Below are 24,697 nucleotides of genomic sequence, written 5' to 3'. Positions count from 1 at the left end.
AGCTTTGGTAGAATAAATTGATTGATTGAATGCCTGAACATTTTAGCATGTTCTTGCATAACGTCTACCAGTGTAAGAGAGATAACTGGTATTACTGTTTTGTTGTATTATTTATCTCCCCTACATTGAACATATTAATTGACTATACATGATAAAAAATAAATAAATAAAAAATGTTTTATTTAACGACGCACTCAACACATTTTATTTACGGTTATATGGCATCAGACATATGGTTAAGGACCACACAGATCTTGAGAGGAAACCCGCTGTCGCCACTACATGGGCTACTCTTTCCGATTAGCAGCAAGGGATCTTTTATTTGCGCTTCCCACAGGCAGGATAGCACAAACCATGGCCTTTGTTGAACCAGTTATGGATCACTGGTCGGTGCAAGTGGTTTACTCCTACCCATTGAGTCTTGCGGAGCACTCACTCAGGGTTTGGAGTCGGTATCTGGATTAAAAATCCCATGCCTCGACTGGGATCCGAACCCAGTACCTACCAACCTGTAGACCGATGGCCTAACCACTACGCCACCGAGGCTGGTATATATAAAAAAATTATGACTATAATTATAATATGGATAATGCAGACATTATATTAAATATATATACATATTAATATGAAATAATGAATCAAGATGCTCTTACAAATATGTTTTTAAAGATAAGATATAAGATGTGCATGGATATACATGTCTGAACATATTTGCGTAAACCTACCAGGCGCATGTGAAGCATTTTAGCAGGGTATTTGATGTGTATTTGTGTGTGTGTGTGTGTGTGTGTGTGTGTGTGTGTGTGTGTCTGTGTGTGTCGCTGTGTGTGTCTGTGTGTGTCTGTGTGTGTCTGTGTGTGTGTGTGTGTGTGCGTGTGTATGTGTGTGTGTGTGTCTGTGTGTGGTGGTTGGTGGGGGGGGGGGGGTCTGGACTGTGGCGAGCGAAGTTCATAGGGGTGTGGGATCGAGACACGCTACCCGGAAAATGTATTGCAAAAATATATATAATATTTGCTTGAGCAGGGAAGGGGATCCATCTCCGACAACCACTCCCTGCACACACGACACGTTACGTCTATACCTGTGCATTCCGACCAGGTGCGTATACAGAAACTTATCCAGGAGCGGGCGGGGTTGGGTGGTGGTGGTGCACGTGTGTGTGTGTGTGTGTGTGTGTGTGTCTAAACTGTGCCTGCGAAATAGAAAAATAATAAAATTTGCTTTGAGCAGAGGGGTTTCAACTTCCGAAGACCACCCTTCTGCGCAGACGTCTGCGGAGTAGAAAATATTCCTATTTTGTAGATAGAAATTTACCGTCAAAAGACAGTATTTACACTGGAAAAGTATTGATGTCAAATCATCAATTAATAAATTAGGTTGCCTCATTATAAATTAATCGAGATATTTGATTTTGCATTGCCATAGATACAGATGTGTCTATCCAGTCCGAAATTCCCACTTACGTGCCACAATGTCATATCATGTCATAGGGTTTTACGTGCACATTCAGAACAAGCTGTTGTAGCGCACGCCTGTCGTGGTCACAAGAGCCGGCCTTGGCCGGCTCCTCCGTCCATGACAGGAAAGGTGGGGGGAGGGGAGAGGAGGGACCGTCTGCACTGGCAGGTGCAAGGGAGCACCAGCAGCCCGATCAAATCGGTAACAGGCGGGTGGTGGTGGTGCTATGGAATTTGAACGGAGAGGTTAAATGCCAAAGAGAAAAGGGTGCGCAATTTTGAACGGTCGGTCGAAAGGTAAATGGCTACGTGCCACAAGAAATGTTGTTGGTATATATAGCTCTAGAGGACAAATCAACAAATTAAAATGTCTTTGAAAATACGCAAGTTCCAACCAATGCATCACGACTAGTATATATATATTTTTTTCATTTCAACTTATGTTCGTGCTTATATACAATTAAGGTTCAATCACGCTGTCCTGGGCACACACCTCAGCTATCTGGGTTGTCGGTCCAGGACAGTGGGTTAGTTGTTTGTAGTTAGTGGTTAGTGAGAGAAAAGAGGATGTAGTGGTCTTACACCCACCCACTGAGTCGTTAAAACGTGCTCTGGGTGAGAGCCGGTACCGGGCTGCGAACCCTGTACCTACCAGCCTACCTACTTAGCTTAACCACGACACCACCAAGGCCGGTTGTATATCAAAGGCCGTGGTATCTGCTGTCCTGTCCTGTCTGTAGGATGGTGCATATAAAATATCCATTGCTTCTAATAAATTTCCTATCTAAGACTATAATTATTACAGAATTACCAAAATTAATGTTTGTCATCCAATAGCCTATGCTAAATAAATCAATATGCTCTAGTGGTGTCGTTATGCAAAACTACTTTCTTGTGGAAACTGTCAAACGATGTCTGTCCCAATTTCTACGTGACATCGATGAAGATATTCAAATCACATACTTTTATATCAAACTTAATAACATACCCGATAATGATTTTTCAATTATTTGAAAATACTTATTATATGTCACAATCTAAGTAAACAGACTATTAACTTCATTTGTGATGAATAAACCAATTAAGCATATGTTTATTCTTATATCTAATTAAGATTCAAGCACGCTGCCCTGGGCAACCACCTTAGCTGTCTGGGCTGTCACGACTAATGAAATAATACGAAGTTAACACAGTATTCTGCTATAAAGCTACTATAATAAAATAATAGAAAAATAAATTTTAAAAGACACTTCCAAACTAAACGTAGTTATTCCATACCGCAGCATAGTTATTCCATACCGTAACATAGTTATTAGTTACACACGAAGAGCTATTGGATGTCAAACATTTGGTAATTATGACTCGTAGTCAACAGAGGACACCCGCTACATTTTCCTAATGCAGCAAGGGATCTTTTATATGTACTTCCCCACAGACAGGAAAGCACATACCACGGCCTTTGACCAGTTATGGTGCACTGATTGGAACGAGAAAAAACCCAGTCAGTTGAACGGATCCACTGAGGTGGTTCGATCCTGCAACACAAGTACCTCAGGCGAGCTCTCAACCGACTGAGCTAAATCCCGTCCCTTGCACAGACGAATCTACACGTAATTAATAACTCCTTCTTATGGAGGATGATATAATATCTTGCTCAGCTTGGTATTTCTGAGTAAGACTGCTTTAGAAATACCGATTAAATAATAAAGCGGCTTCCTGCAGATTACGAAATAGAAATCTATAAGTAGGTATAATCTAGAAATTTGATATAGTGCTTCAGATAAAAAGGAGGAAAATAGTACTGAATCAAGACCGACAACTGGCAGTGTGAGATAATTTTATGAGGTGGTGGTTGTGTGTGTTTTCGCCAACTCACAGCCTTTGGATTATTTTTCTCAAACAGTATTCTCGTTCGTGTATTTGGGAATGTGATCTACTGATCTGTCAATATTTTGTCTAAAAGGTACGTATATTATAAAATAGTGTTATTTTAAAAATATCTTTTTAACATTAGAATCGCTGACTGTCATATGATAGTGAAGTCGAAGGTAGTGTTACCTGCAACAGTGTAGAATTGTTGGCGAGAGTGATTCACTAAACTTGTTTATCTCCGAGTCAGAGTGTTAGGCTAACATGAAACTGTTTTGTCTAACGACACCACTAGAGCACATTTATTTATTAATCTGCTTTAATCGTAGATGAAACTCCTACATTTTCCCAAATAAAAGCTTTATATTTGCTTTATAATATTAATAATGTAAAAGTACGTAAATATAAAAGTGCCCCCCCCCCCCCCAACACTTTTTGGCACCTTCCTTCGCCACTGACAAGGGATCTTTTATATTCACCATCCCAAAGACAGGATATCACATACCACAGCCTTTAATATCCCAGTCGTGATGCACTGGCTGGAATGAGAAATAGCCAATGTGTCCACCAACAAAGATCGATCCCAGACCGACCGTGCATCAGGCTTATCAAAAACATAATACACTATTGCTTGGTATCAACATATAGGCCTACCTTTTAATATGAAGTATCAATAAAACAAATTCAATTTTTTTTACCTGTTTTTAATATATTTGCAATAAAAAGTTGCGTTTTTCCCATTGCTTGCCAAAACACCCCTCGACTCCACTTGTTTGTCCATGCTATAATGATATTAGATTGCGTTTACACTTCATCCCTGGGGATTACGAGAATTATTTAAGGACACCTATATATAGTGTTTAGAGGACACCTGCTACATTTTTCTATTAGCAGCAAGGGATCTTTTATATGCACTTTCCACAGATAGAACAGCACATACCACGGCTTTTGACCAGTTGTAGTGCACTGGTTGGAAACATTTAAAAAGCACAAATGTTAAATACTAGCAGATAACCTACACCAGGTATATACAGTTTGCCATCGTTGAGTAGCTTTACCGATGGCAGACATTTTTAACCAGTGGCAGAAAAGTTATGGGTCACTAGCTTGGATGGGGGGGGGGGGGGGAGGGGGGAAATCCAATCAGAGAATGAGTCAGTAGAGAGATTCGAACCTATGACCCTATGATCCAAGCTGCTCATGAATGCGAGCCATCTACCAACTGAGCTAGATCCTGTCCCTTCTGAGTGTGAAACGCATCTCATTGCCTTAGAGAAGGGCGGGATGTAGTCCAGTGGTAAAGCGCTCGCTTGATACGCGGTCGATCTGGGATCGATCCCCGTCAGTGGACCCATTGGGATATTTCTCGTTCCAGCCAGTACACCACGACTGGTGTATCAAAGGCCGTGGTATGTACTACCCTGTCTGTGGAATGGTGTGTATAAAAGATCCCTTGCTGCTAATTGAAAAGAGTAGTCCATGAAGTGGCGACAGCAGGTTTTCTCTCTCAATATTGGTGTGGTCCTTAACCATATGTCTGTTGCCATATGACCGTAAATAAAATGTGTTGAGTGTGTCGTTAAATAAACCATTTCTTTCTTTTTTTCTCATTGCCTCAGAGGACAATTTAAGTTTGTCAAGGCAAGTGAACCAAGCTCACTTTGAAAACTTCCTGGTGACACCCATGACAAATACAAACAAAACAGGAGCATAAGCTGGCGGGTGGATGAGGGAGGGGGGTGATCTGACACCTCTCTCTGCTGAGGCTAAAACAATATTTTTACAGTGCAAAGGGGAAGGAACTAGAAATTATGGTTGCTGTTGCATTCGCATATATACAGTATGTTTATGTGCTTTATTATTTAAGTTTTTAGTGATTAACGCACTGGACACCAACTTTGATATGAATTTATACTCTTTAAATGATTTTGAATTATCCAACATACTTGTTTTGCTTTTACAAAATGTACCAAAAAGGTAATAAATACTGAACATGCACCTAGATGCAATGTCTTCTTATGTAATATTGTGTGAATTTCACTTCCTTAATGGCGGACTGATAAAGTGATTTTAAACATGGCCGTGCACAGTACTTTGACGTCACTGGCCAATAATTATCTAAAATACATCTGAGGGGTACTACATTTTTTACACACTGTCCCAAACTCTCGTGACACGCTGTGGTGTCTTTATTTCCAGCAGGCCATGTTTTTTCCTGGCAGGCTATATTTTTCCCTGGCAGGACATGTATTTCTTTTAACCTACTATATAAAAAAATGACATAGTCAATATTTTACTATCTACATTGTATTTCAAACCCTGCTCTGGGATGCATCTCATTGCCACAGAATGTGCATTGGTTGACATGTGCATGGTTGTAGCTAGGATATAATTTTTTTAGGGGGGTGGGTGGGGGTGCAGATGAATTCTTGGCATGAACGAGCATGCACACAGGACATTTTGAAATCTAGAAGCTCTGAAATACCATTTTGCAGTCATTTCAGGTAGGTTACATAATTAAAACATCAATATCAATAACCAGTAAAATATATCCCCCCCCCCCCCCTTCCCCTGCTAGCTACGGCCCTGATGTGTAACTTATTTACTGTTATAATACAGGAAATAGTAGTTAGATGAAGAGTTGTACAGACTAACTGACCATGTTAGATATTGAATACTGATACAGGACATACAGTACACATCTGAACCATAAGTCATTTATACACAGCCCTTGAAATCGGCTGTAATCAGCATCACTGATTAGAACACTCCATGGTATATTTCTCAGTCATAGCCTATTCTGTTGCCATAGTTTTTAGATTATTTTAGGTAGAAGATTTAAAGTTTGGTGTGTCAGTGGTAAAATTGATGAGAGATTTAGTACCAAATAGTCAAATTAATACTTTACAGGTAAATTTACTATCTTAAAGTTGATGACATATCTTGGTCTCCGATTGGCCAATACATGTAGCACAAGTAGCCAAATTCCAGTTTTTGTACAAAGTGGCTGCAACATTTAATTTCTGGCTGGTAAATTTTTGTTTTAAAAATAGCCATTTTGTAATCTTCTTCAAAGATATACTCCAGATACAGTTACGCCAAACAAAAAAATAGGTGTGTTTCCGATTGCGTCCCCCCCTAAAATTAGGGTAGGTAGGTAGGGTTTTTTTTTTTTTTTCTTTCTTTCTTCCCCCTTTCCTTTTTTCCTTAATGTGTGTGTACTTATATAACATTATCTATAAATAATATATATGGATTTGTGGCATAAACAGATGTTTAAAATATCAAAATAACCTATACCAAGGCTATGTTCGTACATTCGGTCACTTCCGTGACCGACCAAGCTGTTCGGTGGTAGCTAATCAGGGGAAGGAACTCTATTACAAAAGCTTTTCCATAATTTCTTGATGTTTTTCGGAAGGGAATTACATGTGCAAAATGTATCGTATAATAGTACGTAAACAATGTGCAAGGAAGCAAAAATACTCGTTTGGTGATGTTGTCCTCTTTTTTTTTTTTTTTTTTTTTATTTTTTTTTTTTTTTTTATTATTATTTAAAAAAAAAAAAAAATTCAGTTTAAGAGAGAAAAAATTAGGGTCGGGGGGTGGGGGGTAAAACTAGGGACGGTCGGTCGACCGGAAACACACCTATTTTTTTGTTTGGCCTTATCTGAAAATTGACTTAAATACGATTATTCCTGCTATAAGCCCTGATCATGATGAAAGTTGATTTATAGTGAAATATAGAACACACATCTTTTAATTAGTAGTACAAACAGTAAAAACAACAACAAAAATCCCTAGTTTAAAACACTAAAAGTAGCAACCTTTATTCAGTGGCCACCTGTTTTAAATGGCCACTTTTGCCTGTTCCCATGAATGGCCAGTTAAAACAGGTTTGACTATATACACATGTATAGTACATAGAGGCCAAACAAGCCATCAGACTTGAGGCTGGTAGGTATAGGGTTCACCTTCCAAGTACCGGCTCACACCCAGAGCAAGTTTTACGACTCAGTGGGTATGTATAAGACCACTACACCGACTTCTTTCTCATTAACCACTATCGACTACTAACCCACTAACTTGGGTTCCATTCCACGAAGCGATCTTAGAGCTAAGATCACCGGAAGTACCTAACTACCTTAAGCCCAGTTCTCACTTGAACGATTTTTCGTACAACTGCAGTGCGACTAAAAGATTGTACAGCCGTGCGATTCCCGTACGAATTACCTAGGGTGCCCCCCCCTCCCCCCGGCACAGTCTCACTTGTGCAACTGCCATGCGACTGCCTTTCTGCACCGGGATCGCATACGCTCGCATGAGATTTGCACAGGTTGCACGACAGTTGCACGGAAGTCTGATAGATGGCGCACGGGAGTTGCAGGGGGTCTGCTGGGAGTCGCACGTCTCGGCTCCCTTAAGACTCACGTACGACTCCCGTGCGACCTATCATACTGCCGTGCGACTGCTGTGCAACCTCTATGCGACCAATGCGAACTGTGCGAACCTAGAGACAGCCGTACGATAATTTTAAACATTTGAAAAATGTTGCACCGGCATGCGACATGTCCGAAATACACACAACACCCCTACAACATGTGCGAATCATCAACATACTGCCGTGCGACTCCCGCACGCCCTGTACGATTTGGTGGTCGCACGGAATTCGCGTAGAAAATCGTTCAAGTGAGAACGGGGTTTTATGCACTTAAAGTGATGTTAATGCTAAGATTGCTTCGTGGAACAGGGCCCAGCTAGGACAGATGGCCCTGATAGCTGAATTGTGTGCATAGGTGTACAGACTCTCGTTTTTGTAGGCTGTCTTTTGCCCAAATTAAACGAAAATGCCCGAATCTGGATAACAACATTTATTCATAAATTAGCATTACTACCAAACAGCTATGAAGGTTGCAAACGAATAATTTTTGCATGTATTACACATTTTTGCATGGATTACAACTAATTTTGAGGGTAGAATGATGGTAAAAAGGTATCACTATCAGGTTAGCCCATGTTGTTTGAATATCTCTATAATTTTTGTCCAAATTTGAGGGTTTGCTCCAGCACTAGGCCCAGGGGAACAGTTCCCCCTGTCTTTTACGCTTATGGGTATGTGTGTGCCCATGACAGCATGTTTGAACCTGAATTAAATAAGAAAATATCTTATAATAATTGAATGAAATGAGGCCTAGTTAGATGGATCTATGTATTGTAAAGGGCAAGTGGCTGTTGTTTCTATTCTGAGTGATAAACAGACTCATCCCCCTGGATGTGTGCCTTGCCTGCAAGTGTATACACATTGTTAGAGAGACCTATAGTATGTTAGGAAAGAAATGTTTTATTTAACAACGCACTCAACACATTTTATTTACGGTTATATGGCGTCAGACATATGGTTAAGGACCACACAGATTTTGAGAGGAAACCCACTGTCGCCACTACATGGGCTACTCTTTCCGATTAGCAGCAAGGGATCTTTTATTTGCGCTTCCCACAGGCAGGATAGCACAAACCATGGCCTTTGTTGAACCAGTTATGGATCACTGGTCGGTGCAAGTGGTTTACACCTACCCATTGAGCCTTGCGGAGCACTCACTCAGGGTTTAACCAGTGGCAGAAAAGTGATATACCAGTTATGGGTCACTAGCTGGGATGGGGGGGGGGGGGGGGGGGGGGAAGGGGGGAAATCCAATCAGAGAATGAGTCAGCAGAGAGATTCGAACCTATGACCCTATGATCCAAGCTGCTCATGATTGCGAGCCATCTACCAACTGAGCTAGATCCTGTCCCTTCTGAGTGTGAAACGCATCTCATTGCCTCAGAGAAGGGCGGGATGTAGTCCAGTGGTAAAGCGCTCGCTTGATACGCGGTCGATCTGGGATCGATCCCCGTCAGTGGACCCATTGGGATATTTCTCGTTCCAGCCAGTACACCACGACTGGTGTATCAAAGGCCGTGGTATGTACTACCCTGTCTGTGGAATGGTGTGTATAAAAGATCCCTTGCTGCTAATTGAAAAGAGTAGTCCATGAAGTGGCGACAGCAGGTTTTCTCTCTCAATATCGGTGTGGTCCTTAACCATATGTCTGTTGCCATATGACCGTAAATAAAATGTGTTGAGTGTGTCGTTAAATAAACCATTTCTTTCTTTTTTTCTCATTGCCTCAGAGGACAATTTAAGTTTGTCACGGCAAGTGAACCAAGCTCACTTTGAAAACTTCCTGGTGACACCCATGACAAATACAAACAAAACAGGAGCATAAGCTGGGGGGGTGGATGAGGGAGGGGGGTGATCTGACACCCCTCTCTGCTGAGGCTAAAACAATATTTTTACAGTGCAAAGGGGAAGGAACTAGAAATTATGGTTGCTGTTGCATTCGCATATATATGTTTATGTGCTTTATTATTTACGTTTTTAGTGATTAACGCACTGGACACCAACTTTGATATGAATTTATACTCTTTAAATGATTTTGAATTATCCAACATACTTGTTTTGCTTTTACAAAATGTACCAAAAAGGTAATAAATACTGAACATGCACCTAGATGCAATGTCTTCTCATGTAATATTGTGTGAATTTCACTTCCTTAATGGCGGACTGATAAAGTGATTTTAAACATGGCTGTGCACAGTACTTTGACGTCACTGGCCAATAATTATCTAAAATACATCTGAGGGGTACTACATTTTTTACACACTGTCCCAAACTCTCGTGACACGCTGTGGTGTCTTTATTTCCAGCAGGCCATGTTTTTTCCTGGCAGGCCATGTTTTTTCCTGGCAGGCTATATTTTTCCCTGGCAGGACATGTATTTCTTTTAACCTACTATGTAAAAAAATGACAGAGTCAATATTTTACTATCTACATTGTATTTCAAACCCTGCTCTGGGATGCATCTCATTGCCTCAGAATGTGCATTGGTTGACATGTGCATGGTCGTAGCTAGGATATAATTTTTTTAGGGGGGTGGGTGGGGGTGCAGATGAATTCTTGGCATGAACGAGCATGCACACAGGACATTTTGAAATCTAGAAGCTCTGAAATACCATTTTGCAGTCATTTCAGGTAGGTTACATAATTAAAACATCAATATCAATAACCAGTAAAATATATCCCCCCCCCCCCCCTTCCCCTGCTAGCTACGGCCCTGATGTGTAACTTATTTACTGTTATAATACAGGAAATAGTAGTTAGATGAAGAGTTGTACAGACTAACTGACCATGTTAGATATTGAATACTGATACAGGACATACAGTACACATCTGAACCATAAGTCATTTATACACAGCCCTTGAAATCGGCTGTAATCAGCATCACTGATTAGAACACTCCATGGTATATTTCTCAGTCATAGCCTATTCTGTTGCCATAGTTTTTAGATTATTTTAGGTAGAAGATTTAAAGTTTGGTGTGTCAGTGGTAAAATTGATGAGAGATTTAGTACCAAATAGTCAAATTAATACTTTACAGGTAAATTTACTATCTTAAAGTTGATGACATATCTTGGTCTCCGATTGGCCAATACATGTAGCACAAGTAGCCAAATTCCAGTTTTTGTACAAAGTGGCTGCAACATTTAATTTCTGGCTGGTAAATTTTTGTTTTAAAAATAGCCATTTTGTAATCTTCTTCAAAGATATACTCCAGATACAGTTACGCCAGACAAAAAAATAGGTGTGTTTCCGATTGCGTCCCCCCCAAAAATTAGGGTAGGTAGGTAGGGTTTTTTTTTTTTTTTTTTTTTTCTTTCTTCCCCCTTTCCTTTTTTCCTTAATGTGTGTGTACTTATATAACATTATCTATAAATAATATATATGGATTTGTGGCATAAACAGATGTTTAAAATATCAAAATAACCTGTACCAAGGCTATGTTGGTACATTCGGTCACTTCCGTGACCGACCAAGCTGTTCGGTGGTAGCTAATCAGGGGAAGGAACTCTATTACAAAAGCTTTTCCATAATTTCTCGATGTTTTTCGGAAGGGAATTACATGTGCAAAATGTATCGTATAATAGTACATAAACAATGTGCAAGGAAGGAAATACTCTTGTTTGGTGATGTTGTCCTCTTTTTTTTTTTTTTTTTTTTTTTTTTTTTTTTTTTATTATTTTTAAAAAAAAAAAAAATCAGTTTAAGAGAAAAAAAATTAGGGTCGGGGTGGGGGGTAAAACTAGGGACGGTCGGTTGACCGGAAACACACCTATTTTTTTGTTTGGCCTTATCTGAAAATTGACTTAAATACGATTATTCCTGCTATAAGCCCTGATCATGATGAAAGTTGATTTACAGTGAAATATAGAACACACATCTTTTAATTAGTAGTACAAACAGTAAAAACAACAACAAAAATCCCTAGTTTAAAACACTAAAAGTAGCAACCTTTATTCAGTGGCCACCTGTTTTAAATGGCCACTTTTGCCTGTTCCCATGAATGGCCAGTTAAAACAGGTTTGACTATATACACATGTATAGTACATAGAGGCCAAACAAGCCATCAGACTTGAGGCTGGTAGGTATAGGGTTCACCTTCAAGTACTGGCTCACACCCAGAGCAAGTTTTACGACTCAGTGGGTATGTGTAAGACCACTACACCGACTTCTTTCTCATTAACCACTATCAACTACTAACCCACTAACTTGGGTTCCATTCCACGAAGCGATCTTAGAGCTAAGATCACCGGAAGTACCTAACTACCTTAAGCCCAGTTCTCACTTGAACGATTTTTCGTACAACTGCGGTGCGACTAAAAGATTGTACAGTCGTGCGATTCCCGTACGAATTACCTAGGGTGCCCCCCCCCCCCCGGCGCAATCTCACTTGTGCAACTGCCATGCAACTGCCTTTCTGCACCGGGATCGCATACGCTCGCATGAGATTTGCACAGGTTGCACGACAGTTGCACGGAAGTCTGATAGATGTCGCACGGGAGTTGCAGGGGGTCTGCTGGGAGTCGCACGTCTCGGCTCCCTTAAGACTCACGTACGACTCCCGTGCGACCTATCATACTGCCGTGCGACTGCTGTGCAACCTCTATGCGACCAATGCGAACTGTGCGAACCTAGAGACAGCCGTACGATAATTTTAAACATTTGAAAAATGTTGCACCGGCATGCGACATGTCCGAAATACACACAACACCCCTACAACATGTGCGAATCATCAACATACTGCCGTGCGACTCCCGCACGCCCTGTACGATTTGGTGGTCGCACGGAATTCGCGTAGAAAATCGTTCAAGTGAGAACGGGGTTTTATGCACTTAAAGTGATGTTAATGCTAAGATTGCTTCGTGGAACAGGGCCCAGCTAGGACAGATGGCCCTGATAGCTGAATTGTGTGCATAGGTGTACAGACTCTCGTTTTTGTAGGCTGTCTTTTGCCCAAATTAAACGAAAATGCCCGAATCTGGATAACAACATTTATTCATAAATTAGCATTACTACCAAACAGCTATGAAGGTTGCAAATGAATCATTTTTGCATACAGATATTACACATTTTTGCATGGATTGCAACTAATTTTGAGGGTAGAATGATGGAAATAAATGGTAAAAAGGTCTCACTATCAGGTTAGCCCATGTTGTTTGAATATCTCTATAATTTTTGTCCAAATTTGAGGGTTTGCTCCAGCACTAGGCCCAGGGGAACAGTTCCCCCTGTCTTTTACGCTTATGGGTATGTGTGTGCCCATGACAGCATGTTTGAACCTGAATTAAATAAGAAAATATCTTATAATAATTGAATGAAATGAGGCCTAGTTAGATGGATCTATGTATTGTAAAGGGCAAGTGGCTGTTGTTTCTATTCTGAGTGATAAACACTCATCCCCCTGGATGTGTGCCTTGCCTGCAAGTGTATACACATTGTTAGAGAGACCTATAGTATGTTAGGAAAGAAATGTTTTATTTAACAACGCACTCAACACATTTTATTTACGGTTATATGGCGTCAGACATATGGTTAAGGACCACACAGATTTTGAGAGGAAACCCACTGTCGCCACTACATGGGCTACTCTTTCCAATTAGCAGCAAGGGATCTTTTATTTGCGCTTCCCACAGGCAGGATAGCACAAACCATGACCTTTGTTGAACCAGTTATGGATCACTGGTCGGTGCAAGTGGTTTACACCTACCCATTGAGCCTTGCGGAGCACTCACTCAGGGTTTAACCAGTGGCAGAAAAGTGATATACCAGTTATGGGTCACTAGCTGGGATGGGGGGGGGGGGGGAAGGGGGGAAATCCAATCAGAGAATGAGTCAGCAGAGAGATTCGAACCTATGACCCTATGATCCAAGCTGCTCATGAATGCGAGCCATCTACCAACTGAGCTAGATCCTGTCCCTTCTGAGTGTGAAACGCATCTCATTGCCTTAGAGAAGGGCGGGATGTAGTCCAGTGGTAAAGCACTCGCTTGATACGCGGTCGATCTGGGATCGATCCCCGTCAGTGGACCCATTGGGATATTTCTCGTTCCAGCCAGTACACCACGACTGGTGTATCAAAGGCCGTGGTATGTACTACCCTGTCTGTGGAATGGTGTGTATAAAAGATCCCTTGCTGCTAATTGAAAAGAGTAGTCCATGAAGTGGCAACAGCAGATTTTCTCTCTCAATATCGGTGTGGTCCTTAACCATATGTCTGTTGCCATATGACCGTAAATAAAATGTGTTAAGTGTGTCGTTAAATAAACCATTTCTTTCTTTTTTTCTCATTGCCTCAGAGGACAATTTAAGTTTGTCAAGGCAAGTGAACCAAGCTCACTTTGAAAACTTCCTGGTGACACCCATGACAAATACAAACAAAACAGGAGCATAAGCTGGGGGGTGGATGAGGGAGGGGGGTGATCTGACACCCCTCTCTGCTGAGGCTAAAACAATATTTTTACAGTGCAAAGGGGAAGGAACTAGAAATTATGGTTGCTGTTGCATTCGCATATATATGTTTATGTGCTTTATTATTTATGTTTTTAGTGATTAACGCACTGGACACCAACTTTGATATGAATTTATACTCTTTAAATGATTTTGAATTATCCAACATACTTGTTTTGCTTTTACAAAATGTACCAAAAAGGTAATAAATACTGAACATGCACCTAGATGCAATGTCTTCTCATGTAATATTGTGAATTTCACTTCCTTAATGGCGGACTGATAAAGTGATTTTAAACATGGCTGTGCACAGTACTTTGACGTCACTGGCCAATAATTATCTAAAATACATCTGAGGGGTACTACATTTTTCACACACTGTCCCAAACTCTCGTGACACGCTGTGGTGTCTTTATTTCCAGCAGGCCATGTTTTTTCGTGGCAGGCTATGTTTTTTCGTGGCAGACCATGTTTTTTCCTGGCAGGACATGTATTTCTTTTAACCTACTATGTAAAAAAATGACAGAGTCAATATTTTACTATCTACATTGTATTTCAAACCCTGCTCTGGGATGCATCTCATTACCTCAGAATGTGCATTGGTTGACATGTGCATGGTCGTAGCTAGGATATAATTTTTTTAAGGGGGTGGGTGGGGGTGCAGATGAATTCTTGGCATGAACGAGCATGCACACAGGACATTTTGAAATCTAGAAGCTCTGAAATACCATTTTGCAGTCATTTCAGGTAGGTTACATAATTAAAACATCAATATCAATAACCATTGAGCCTTGCGGAGCACTCACTCAGGGTTTAACCAGTGGCAGAAAAGTGATATACCAGTTATGGGTCACTAGCTGGGATGGGGGGGGGGGGGAAGGGGGGAAATCCAATCAGAGAATGAGTCAGCAGAGAGATTCGAACCTATGACCAGTGGGTATGTATAAGACCACTACACCGACTTCTTTCTCATTAACCACTATCGACTACTAACCCACTAACTTGGGTTCCATTCCACGAAGCGATCTTAGAGCTAAGATCACCGGAAGTACCTAACTACCTTAAGCCCAGTTCTCACTTGAACGATTTTTCGTACAACTGCAGTGCGACTAAAAGATTGTACAGCCGTGCGATTCCCGTACGAATTACCTAGGGTGCCCCCCCCTCCCCCCGGCGCAGTCTCACTTGTGCAACTGCCATGCGACTGCCTTTCTGCACCGGGATCGCATACGCTCACATGAGATTTGCACAGGTTGCACGACAGTTGCACGGAAGTCTGATAGATGTCGCACGGGAGTTGCAGGGGGTCTGCTGGGAGTCGCACGTCTCGGCTCCCTTAAGACTCACGTACGACTCCCGTGCGACCTATCATACTGCCGTGTGACTGCTGTGCAACCTCTATGCGACCAATGCGAACTGTGCGAACCTAGAGACAGCCGTACGATAATTTTAAACATTTGAAAAATGTTGCACCGGCATGCGACATGTCCGAAATACACACAACACCCCTACAACATGTGCGAATCATCAACATACTGCCGTGCGACTCCCGCACGCCCTGTATGATTTGGTGGTCGCACGGAATTCGCGTAGAAAATCGTTCAAGTGAGAACGGGGTTTTATGCACTTAAAGTGATGTTAATGCTAAGATTGCTTCGTGGAACAGGGCCCAGCTAGGACAGATGGTCCTGATAGCTGAATTGTGTGCATAGGTGTACAGACTCTCGTTTTTGTAGGCTGTCTTTTGCCCAAATTAAACGAAAATGCCCGAATCTGGATAACAACTTTTATTCATAAATTAGCATTACTGCCAAACAGCTATGAAGGTTGCAAATGAATCATTTTTGCATACAGATATTACACATTTTTGCATGGATTGCAACTAATTTTGAGGGTAGAATGATAGAAATAAATGGTAAAAAGGTCTCACTATCAGGTTAGCCCATGTTGTTTGAATATCTCTATAATTTTTGTCCAAATTTGAGGGTTTGCTCCAGCACTAGGCCCAGGGGGACAGTTCCCCCTGTCTTTTACGCTTTTGGGTATGTGTGTGCCCATGACAGCATGTTTGAACCTGAATTAAATAAGAAAATATCTTATAATAATTGAATGAAATGAGGCCTAGTTAGATGGATCTATGTATTGTAAAGGGCAAGTGGCTGTTGTTTCTATTCTGAGTGATAAACAGACTCATTCCCCTGGATGTGTGCCTTGCCTGCAAGTGTATACACATTGTTAGAGAGACCTATAGTATGTTAGGAAAGAAATGTTTTATTTAATGACGCACTCAACACATTTTATTTACGGTTATATGGCGTCAGACATATGGTTAAGGACCACACAGATTTTGAGAGGAAACCCGCTGTCGCCACTACATGGGCTACTCTTTCCGATTAGCAGCAAGGGATCTTTTATTTGCGCTTCCCACAGGCAGGATAGCACAAACCATACCTTTATTGAACCAGTTATGGATCACTGGTCGGTGCAAGTGGTTTACACCTACCCATTGAGTCTTGCGGAGCACTCACTCAGGGTTTGGAGTCGGGTATCTGGATTAAAATTCCCATGCCTCGACTGGGATCCGAACCCAGTACCTACCAGCCTGTAGACCGATGGCCTAACCACGACGCCACCGAGGCCGGTAGTATGTTAGGCGTCACCTTACTGTAGTGGGTGGTAGACACAATAATACCTTTTCTCCCACGAGTCTGATGAACTTTCAAGAATAAAAAAAAGGTTTGTTTTGTTTAACAACACCAATAGAGTCTTAGAGAGAAAACCTGCTACATTTTTCAGTTAGTAGCAAGGGATCTTTTATATGCACCATCCCACAGACAGGATAGCACATACCACGAGAATGAGAAATAGCCCAATGGGCCCACTGATGGGGGTTGAATCCAAACCAACCTCACACCAAGAGAGCTCTTTATTACTGGGTTAAATCCCGCCTGTAGTAATGGGTGGTAGACAATAATACCTTTTCTCCCATGAGTCTGATGAACTTTCAAGAATAGAAATGCAGTATTTGTTTAATATTTCAAAATGTTAGTACTTAAGTAGTATCTGATATAGAATAAAACAGATTTTTGTCAATTATTTCTTACATATTAAACAGACAAGTAAATATTTTGTAAATATCTATTTAATGATAGTCTGCCTAATTTAGCGTTTACCTGTTTGGGTTCTCATTGATGTACAAGTTACTGTTTACTCTTGAAATTAAAAGAAAGATATCAGTAAACAGGTGAATTGTGCATTTTATAGGAACAGACTATAACAAATTTTGATCGATGTGTCAATTTCATTGCTGTTGCAATATGTGAGGCACCTTCTCCGATGACAGTTTACATCTATCCCTTTCCAAAACAAAATGTTTGTAAACATTTCTAAGTAACTTTTGAGCAAAACTGTCAAGAACCATTCTGAGTGTTTGATCTATTATACTGGTATTAAAGGTGTTATGTATTAAAGGAGCTATCTCCAAGTTGCATAATGACAGCTATTGCAAATAATGTTTTAAAATTAAAGTTTGCTTTAAAATTTAAAGACTACACCTTCAGAAATAATTTTATCTACTAGTAGAAAATAAATTTTTATTGGAGAATCTTTATCACAAACAGATGCTCACATATAACTATGATATAGCACTTTTAAGTGGTTGCAAGATTGTGTAAATTTCTAATGTACGTATATTGAATTTATATTCACTAAATATGCTGATGATAATTAATAATGTATGCTGTAATTCAAAATACTCAGTTAACTTGCAGTTTTAAATTAAAAGTTTGTTTAAGGGTTAATGCAACTGACACATGTAGATCAACATTTGTTATAGTCTGTTCCATTAAAGTGCACAAATCATCTGTTTACTGACATTGTTTTTAATTTCAAGAATAAACACCACCTTGTACATCAATGAGAATCCAAACAAGTAAATGCTAAATTAGGTAGAGTATCATTAAATAGATATTTGCAAAATATGTACTTGTCAGTTTAATATGAAATAAATAATCCACGAAAATCAGTTTTATTCTATTTCCAACACTACTATAGTGTTTGAGAAAGTCACTAGCTCTCACAGAAGCTTTAATTTGGCTAATACCCTAATCATATATAATTATAGTAATTATAGCATTATATATACTGCATAGTAATTAATACAGTTGATAGTCTCCACCAGTCCAGACACAAAATTCGCCAGTGGGGACCAAGGACTAGTGCATTTGTCAAACCCTAAGGTCCTGGGAGATGGTTTGCCGATTGAATTATACAGTAAAACCTCTCAAAACCGGACCCTGTATAAACCGAAATTCCCTAAAAAGTGGATGTTTTTCATGGTCCCTTTTCAAATATCTGTGCAGAAAAGAACCTCTCTAAATGGATACCTCTTAAAACTGGACTTTTTACTTGGTCCTGAGGGTGTCCGGTTTAGAGGGGTTTCACTGTATATATATTTTTGCATAATTGAAGAGTTGCATAATCCTAACACATTTGTACTAGTTACAGTTCTAAATACATGTACAGACCCTAGTTTTTAAACACTACAAAGTATTTTTCACTATTAAAGCCGTTTTTGATAAGGCCAAATATAAAATATGTGTGGTTCTGATTTCATGAAAAGAAATTAGGGTAGGTAGGTAGGCTATAAGTTATTTTATTTAATGTTTTTTAAATTCCTAAAATCTGTCAAACTGGTCAGAGCAAAGATCAATAAAGTAACATTTTAAACAAATGCTGCATCCTCTCACTGTTTTGAAGATCATTAAGTGGGAAAAAAGGTTTAAGGTCGGCAAAAATGGCAAAAACATTTGAGAGTCAGTCGTGTAACCAGAACCAGACATATTTTTTATTTGGCCTAATTTAACTTCCTGTGTAAGACTGAATGTCAGAATTACCAAATGTTTGACATCCAATAGTTGATGATTAATAAATCAGTGTGCTATATTTGTGTCATTAAACAAAACAAACTTTTAACTTTAGAGCTCTGAATTAATTAAACATGCATTTGTGTCATCTGAGATGCTCTTCCTGGTTTAGAATTAACTCTTAAGAGTGCAATGTTATTTAATTTTAAGATTCTGCTTTTCAATGTACATCTAATTTCCTAGAAAGGATTGAGGCTGAATTTGGCTATTTCTCATTCCAGCCAGTGCACCATGACTGTTATATCAAAGGCTGTGGTATGTGTTATATTGTCTTTGGCATGGAGCATATAAAAAACCCATCGTTTCATCTCTAAGACTATAGCATCATACCACCTCCCGCCTGTTACCAACAACGGTTGGACTGCTGGTGCCCTCCTTCACCCAACCCATTCCTGTCCTGGATGTAGGAACTGGCCGAGGCCGGTACTTGTGCCCAGGACAGGCATGCGCTACAACAGCTTGCTCTGAATGTGCACGTTAACCTTTTTGGAATTGAAATTTGGTATTGGAGTGTCTTGTGATATAATTTATTAGCACGAGTTGATAAAAGTATGAAATCAGAGGCTTGTCGAGGGTTTTTATACTTTTATCAACAAGTGCTGATAAATTATGATATCACAAGACACAAGAGGGGTATTCCTTTTATCATCCATTATCATTCTTTTCATTTGTGACAGTTGTAAAAAATGTCAGTAATGTGGGTTGGATGTCACCATATTTGGCAGAACGACAGTGGTGTGACATCACTAATGATACACAGTGACATAACAAAAAGAATATCACAGGAGATAACTAGGAAATTATAGCGCTAGCGACATCTAGTCCTACAAAAGCCTTTAATGGATGATAGAAGTCAAAATCACCAATGTTTGACGTCCAATAATCAATGATTAATAAATGAAACAAACTTTAAGTTTATAGCTCTGAGAATTAATTAAATCAGGGCTAGCTATGGGTGAGCAAAATAATTCGCCAAATCATCTTTAAATATGCAAAATCCACTGTTAGTTTTCAACAAAATACCAGTTATTACATGAAATATTTTCGCCAAATCAAAATTTGGCGAATTTGGCAAGTGACAAAGCTAGCTCTGTGTACGTGTTGACGTGTCACCAAAGATTCCCTGTCTTGTTTAGATATAACTATTTAAAGAGTTCAGTGTTATCTAATATAGTGATTTCCCTAGAAATTAGGCAAGGCATGGTAGACCAATCAATTTTGGGGCATTTTCACCATTTTCGGGGCACTTGTTTTTCATTAAAAATACACAATGCTTAATTGAAATAAACATTAATGTAATTTATGTGCTTGCTTTAATAAATGATATAAAAAGATATAAAAGGCATATTTTATTAATTAATAATACCTTTTTGGGTGTTTTATAAAGTCAATTTTAGAATTAATTACTAAAAAAGGCTCGTTTAATCTCAGTGCAGCATGGTGCTAATTGAGGCAAGATGGTGCTAGACTTGAGGCATGGTGCTGCATCATGCTAAAACAAGCTAGGGAAAACACTACTAATGTTCTGGTTTCCAATGTACTTTCAGAGAAAGGCATCACATACAAAGGGCTTCCACATACACCATGTCCTCAAGAGACGCCCCGGGGGAGAAGGGCGTTGCTGTCCTGAAGCGGAATAAATCATCGTCCAGCGTGGTGGAGGATCCTCACCACCAGTTCCGACACAGTGATACCGCGTCAGAATCCGTAAGTACATGGCATACTTCTGAACCCACAACTGATGTAGCAAAGGATGTGGTATGTACTATCCTGTCTGTGGGATGGTGCATATAAAAATCCCTTGGAGTAGCCCATGAAGTGGCAACAGCGGGTTTCCTCTCTCAATATCTGTGTGGTCCTTAACAATATGTCCGATGCTATATAACCATAAATAAAATATGTTGAATGCGTCGTTAAATAAAACATGTCTTTCTCTCTCTTTTTTTGATGAGCTTGATTGGAAGGAAAGACATTTTCAATAATGTTGCATATTTATCTACAGTTAATTGTATGAATATCCTAAAAAATACAAGTATCTATAGTATGTGGCCTAGGTGTGTTGTTGAACAAAACAAACTTTATATCTTTTTTAACTTTCCAGTAGCCTATGATTAACAAATCAATGTGCTCTAGTTGTGTTGTTAAACAAAAGAAACTTTTCTTTTTTAACTTTCCAGTAGCCGATGATTAATGAATCACGGTACTCTAGTTGTGTTGTTAAACAAAACAAACTACCTTTTTTAACTTTCCAGTAGCCGATGATTATTAAATCAATGTGCTCTAGTTGTGTCGTTAAACAAAACAAACTATCTTTTTTAACTTTCCAGTAGCCGATGATTAATAAATCAATGTGCTCTAGTTGTGTCGTTAAACAAAACAAACTACCTTTTTTAACTTTCCAGTAGCTGATGATTATTAAATCAATGTGCTCTAGTTGTGTCGTTAAACAAAACAAAGTTTCTTCTGAACCGCTCTCATTTAATTAGGGGTCGTTCTAGGATCGATCCCCGTCGGTGGGCCCTTTGAGCTATTTCTTGTTCCAGCCATTGCACCACAACTGGTATATCAAAGGCCGTAGTATGTGCTATACTGTCTGTGGTGGGATGGTGCATATAAAAGATCCCTTGCTACTAATGTCTCTCTGCATTAAGTTATATCAAGGGCAGACTCAGAAAATATTTAGGGAGGGGACCAATTAAGGTTGCAAGTGAATCACTACACATTTTTATATGGATTACAACTAATTTTGAGGGTAGAATCATGGAAATACATGATATAAAGGTCTCAGATAATTAGCACATTTGGCGTCTTTTGAGATTTTGCTCCCCCCCCCCCCCCACCCCCTGTTCCCGTCTCGTATGCTTATGTAAAGATTAGTTTAGTCCTTTCCAAATGGATTTTAACATAATAAAATAAAAAAAAAGAGGCAAATAAACAAATGTAAAATGTTTTTGCCAATAACACAAATTACATGTAGGTTGGACCTTTATTTTTGGAGAAGGCGTGGCTGAACATCTAGGATTTATTTTATAATGGTGCTAATGAGCACATACATCCAAATGATGTTGTTTGTACAAGTAAACAGCAGTGGTGATAATAGTATATACCAAAACCATGGCAACATTGTCAGGTGTTAGTGATTTCCATGTTTGTGTCAGGAATATATAAGTACAGGAATCTTACTTTTAGCGGATAATTATCAGGAGTGTCTGATTTCTGCAATCTTGACTGCTGAGTTTTCACTAAAAACACTTACTACTGATCTATATTCAGGGCTGAATCTACAAAACCTGTTTTTCTTAAACACAGATGTTTTAAGCATTGAAAACATGTGTACAGTGAAACCCCTCTAAACCGGACACCCTTGAGACCCAAGTCAAATGTCCGGTTTTAATAGGTATCCAGTTTGGAGAGGTTAATTTCTGTACTGAAAGGGCCATGAAAAATGTCAGTTTTTAAGGGAAGTCTGGTTTACAGAGGGTCTGGTTTTGAGAGGTTTCACTGTACCTTCAAGCCATGGATATTGATAAAGGGACAACAGGGCCGTACCTTCTGGGGGGGGGGGGGGGGATCTCTTTTTTTTTTACTCCTGAAAATAATATACACATCGCAGGGTTTAATTTGTAGTGTTTCATTTCTTTATAAAAAAAAGTAGTGCCCCCCCCCCCCCCCCCTGGATTTTGATCAGGGTACAGCCCTGGATGAACATTGTAGCACAGTTTTACAGTGATAAATATCATAGCACAGTTTTGCAATAGTTGGTTTGTTTTATTTAACAACACCACTGGAGCACAGTGACATATTAATCATCAGTTATTGGATGACAAATATTTGGTAATTTTTTAAAAGTATAGTCTTAGAGAGGAAACCTGCTACATTTTCCCATTATGGATCTTTTATATGCACCATCCTGCCAACAGGATAGCACATGCCATGGCCTTTCATATACTAATTATGGTGCACTGGCTGGAACGAGAAACAGTCCAATGGGCCCACCGATGGGAATCGATCCCAAAACTGACCACACATCAACCAAGCACTCTACCACTGGGCTACGTGAATGGCCTGCCCGCAGTTTTACAATACTTCACATTATTGGACTTCTGTTGAATATCTAATATTAATGACTTGGTAAGTGAGCTTACAATGTCCCTTGAAAGATGCATGTGTTGGGAAATAATGCAGTTTTGTATCGAAGGTCGGCGTGTATCCCCTAGTTACATGTGTTTGTGGTGTTTGTGTGTACTTGCTAATGGAGCTGATGATCATGCTCATTATTTAAAGATAATTGGCCAGCGCCGAGTTCATGAGATCTACAGTGTGTATTTCGTCTTTAATTCTGAACAAACTGACAAAGATCTGCAATGACAATGACAATGACAAAGAGATTTACGTGCACATTCAGAGCAAGCTGTTGTAGCACATGCCTATCCTGGCCACCGGTTCCCTCTGTCCAGGACAGGAAAGGGTTGGGGGAGGGTTGTAGAGAGGGAACGCCTACACTGGCAAGTGCAAGGGAGCACCAGCAGTCCAATGTTGGTGACAGGCGGAAAGGTCTGCTGTCTTAATATATATTTATACATCTGTAGCGATTCTCAACCACCGCATGACCTTTTCAGACACTGAGCATACGATACAGACATACCTAAACCATGCTTGTATATAGTTTTAAAAGTTTGTTTTGTTTAATGACACCACTAGAGCACATTGACTAATTAATCATTGGCTATTGGATGTCAAACATTTGGTAATTCAGACACAGTCATCAGAGGAAACCCGCAACATTTTCTTAATGCAGCCAGGGATCTTTTATATGCACTTTCCCACAGACAGGAAAGCACATACCACGGCCTTTGACCAGTTGTGGTGCACTGGTTGGAATTAGTTCAATGGATCCACTGAAGTGGTTTGATCCTGGGATGCAGGCACCTCAAGCGATGCACTTCAACACATTTTATTTATGGTTATATGGCGTCAGATATATGGTTAAGGCCCACACAGATATATAGAGAGAAAACCCGCTGTTGCCACTTCATGGGCTACTGTTTTTTATTAGCAGCAAGGGATCTTTTATATGCACCATCCCACGGACAGGATAGTACATACCACGGCCTTTATTACACCAGTTGTGGAGCACTGGCTGGAATGAGAAATAGCCCAATGGGGCTGTTGGGATAGATAACATGTTAGACAGCAAATAGTCATCTATAGTTTAAAATATGCTAAGGTGTTGTTAAGCCTAAACCAAAAAAGTACATATTTTATCTGTGAAATATGCTAAGGTGTTGTTAAGCCTAAACCAAAAAAGTACATATTTTATCTGTGAAATATGCTAAGGTGTTGTTAAGCCTAAACCAAAAAAGTACATATTTTATCTGTGAAATACGCTACGGTGTTGTTAAGCCTAAACCAAAAAAGTACACATTTTATCTGTGAAATATGCTAAGGTGTTGTTAAGCCTAAACCAAAAAAGTGCACATTTTATCTGTGAAATATGCTAAGGTGTTGTTAAGCCTAAACCAAAAAAGTGCACATTTTATCTGTGAAATATGCTAAGGTGT

At 39.7% G+C, this 24,697-nt stretch overlaps 1 protein-coding gene across 1 annotated transcript in view; it reads left to right on the top strand.

The window, feature by feature from the left end:
* The first annotated feature begins 3,291 nt into the window (after nucleotides 1-3,291).
* Nucleotides 3,292-24,697, top strand: part of LOC121387892 (oxysterol-binding protein-related protein 6-like) — a 119,138-nt gene continuing 97,732 nt past the window's right edge. Inside the window, exons 1-2 of the mRNA XM_041519123.1 lie at nucleotides 3,292-3,420; nucleotides 20,684-20,843. Of these exons, the coding sequence (XP_041375057.1) occupies nucleotides 20,721-20,843 (123 nt within the window). The 5' untranslated portion in view covers nucleotides 3,292-3,420; nucleotides 20,684-20,720. The remainder of the gene's footprint in view (nucleotides 3,421-20,683; nucleotides 20,844-24,697) is intronic.

The sequence above is a fragment of the Gigantopelta aegis genome, chromosome 13 (assembly GCF_016097555.1).
Source record: "Gigantopelta aegis isolate Gae_Host chromosome 13, Gae_host_genome, whole genome shotgun sequence".
In the NCBI taxonomy this organism is placed as follows: Eukaryota; Metazoa; Mollusca; class Gastropoda; order Neomphalida; family Peltospiridae; genus Gigantopelta; species Gigantopelta aegis.
Note: the sequence above shows the minus strand (reverse complement) of the source record. Positions and strands in the feature narration are given on the sequence as shown.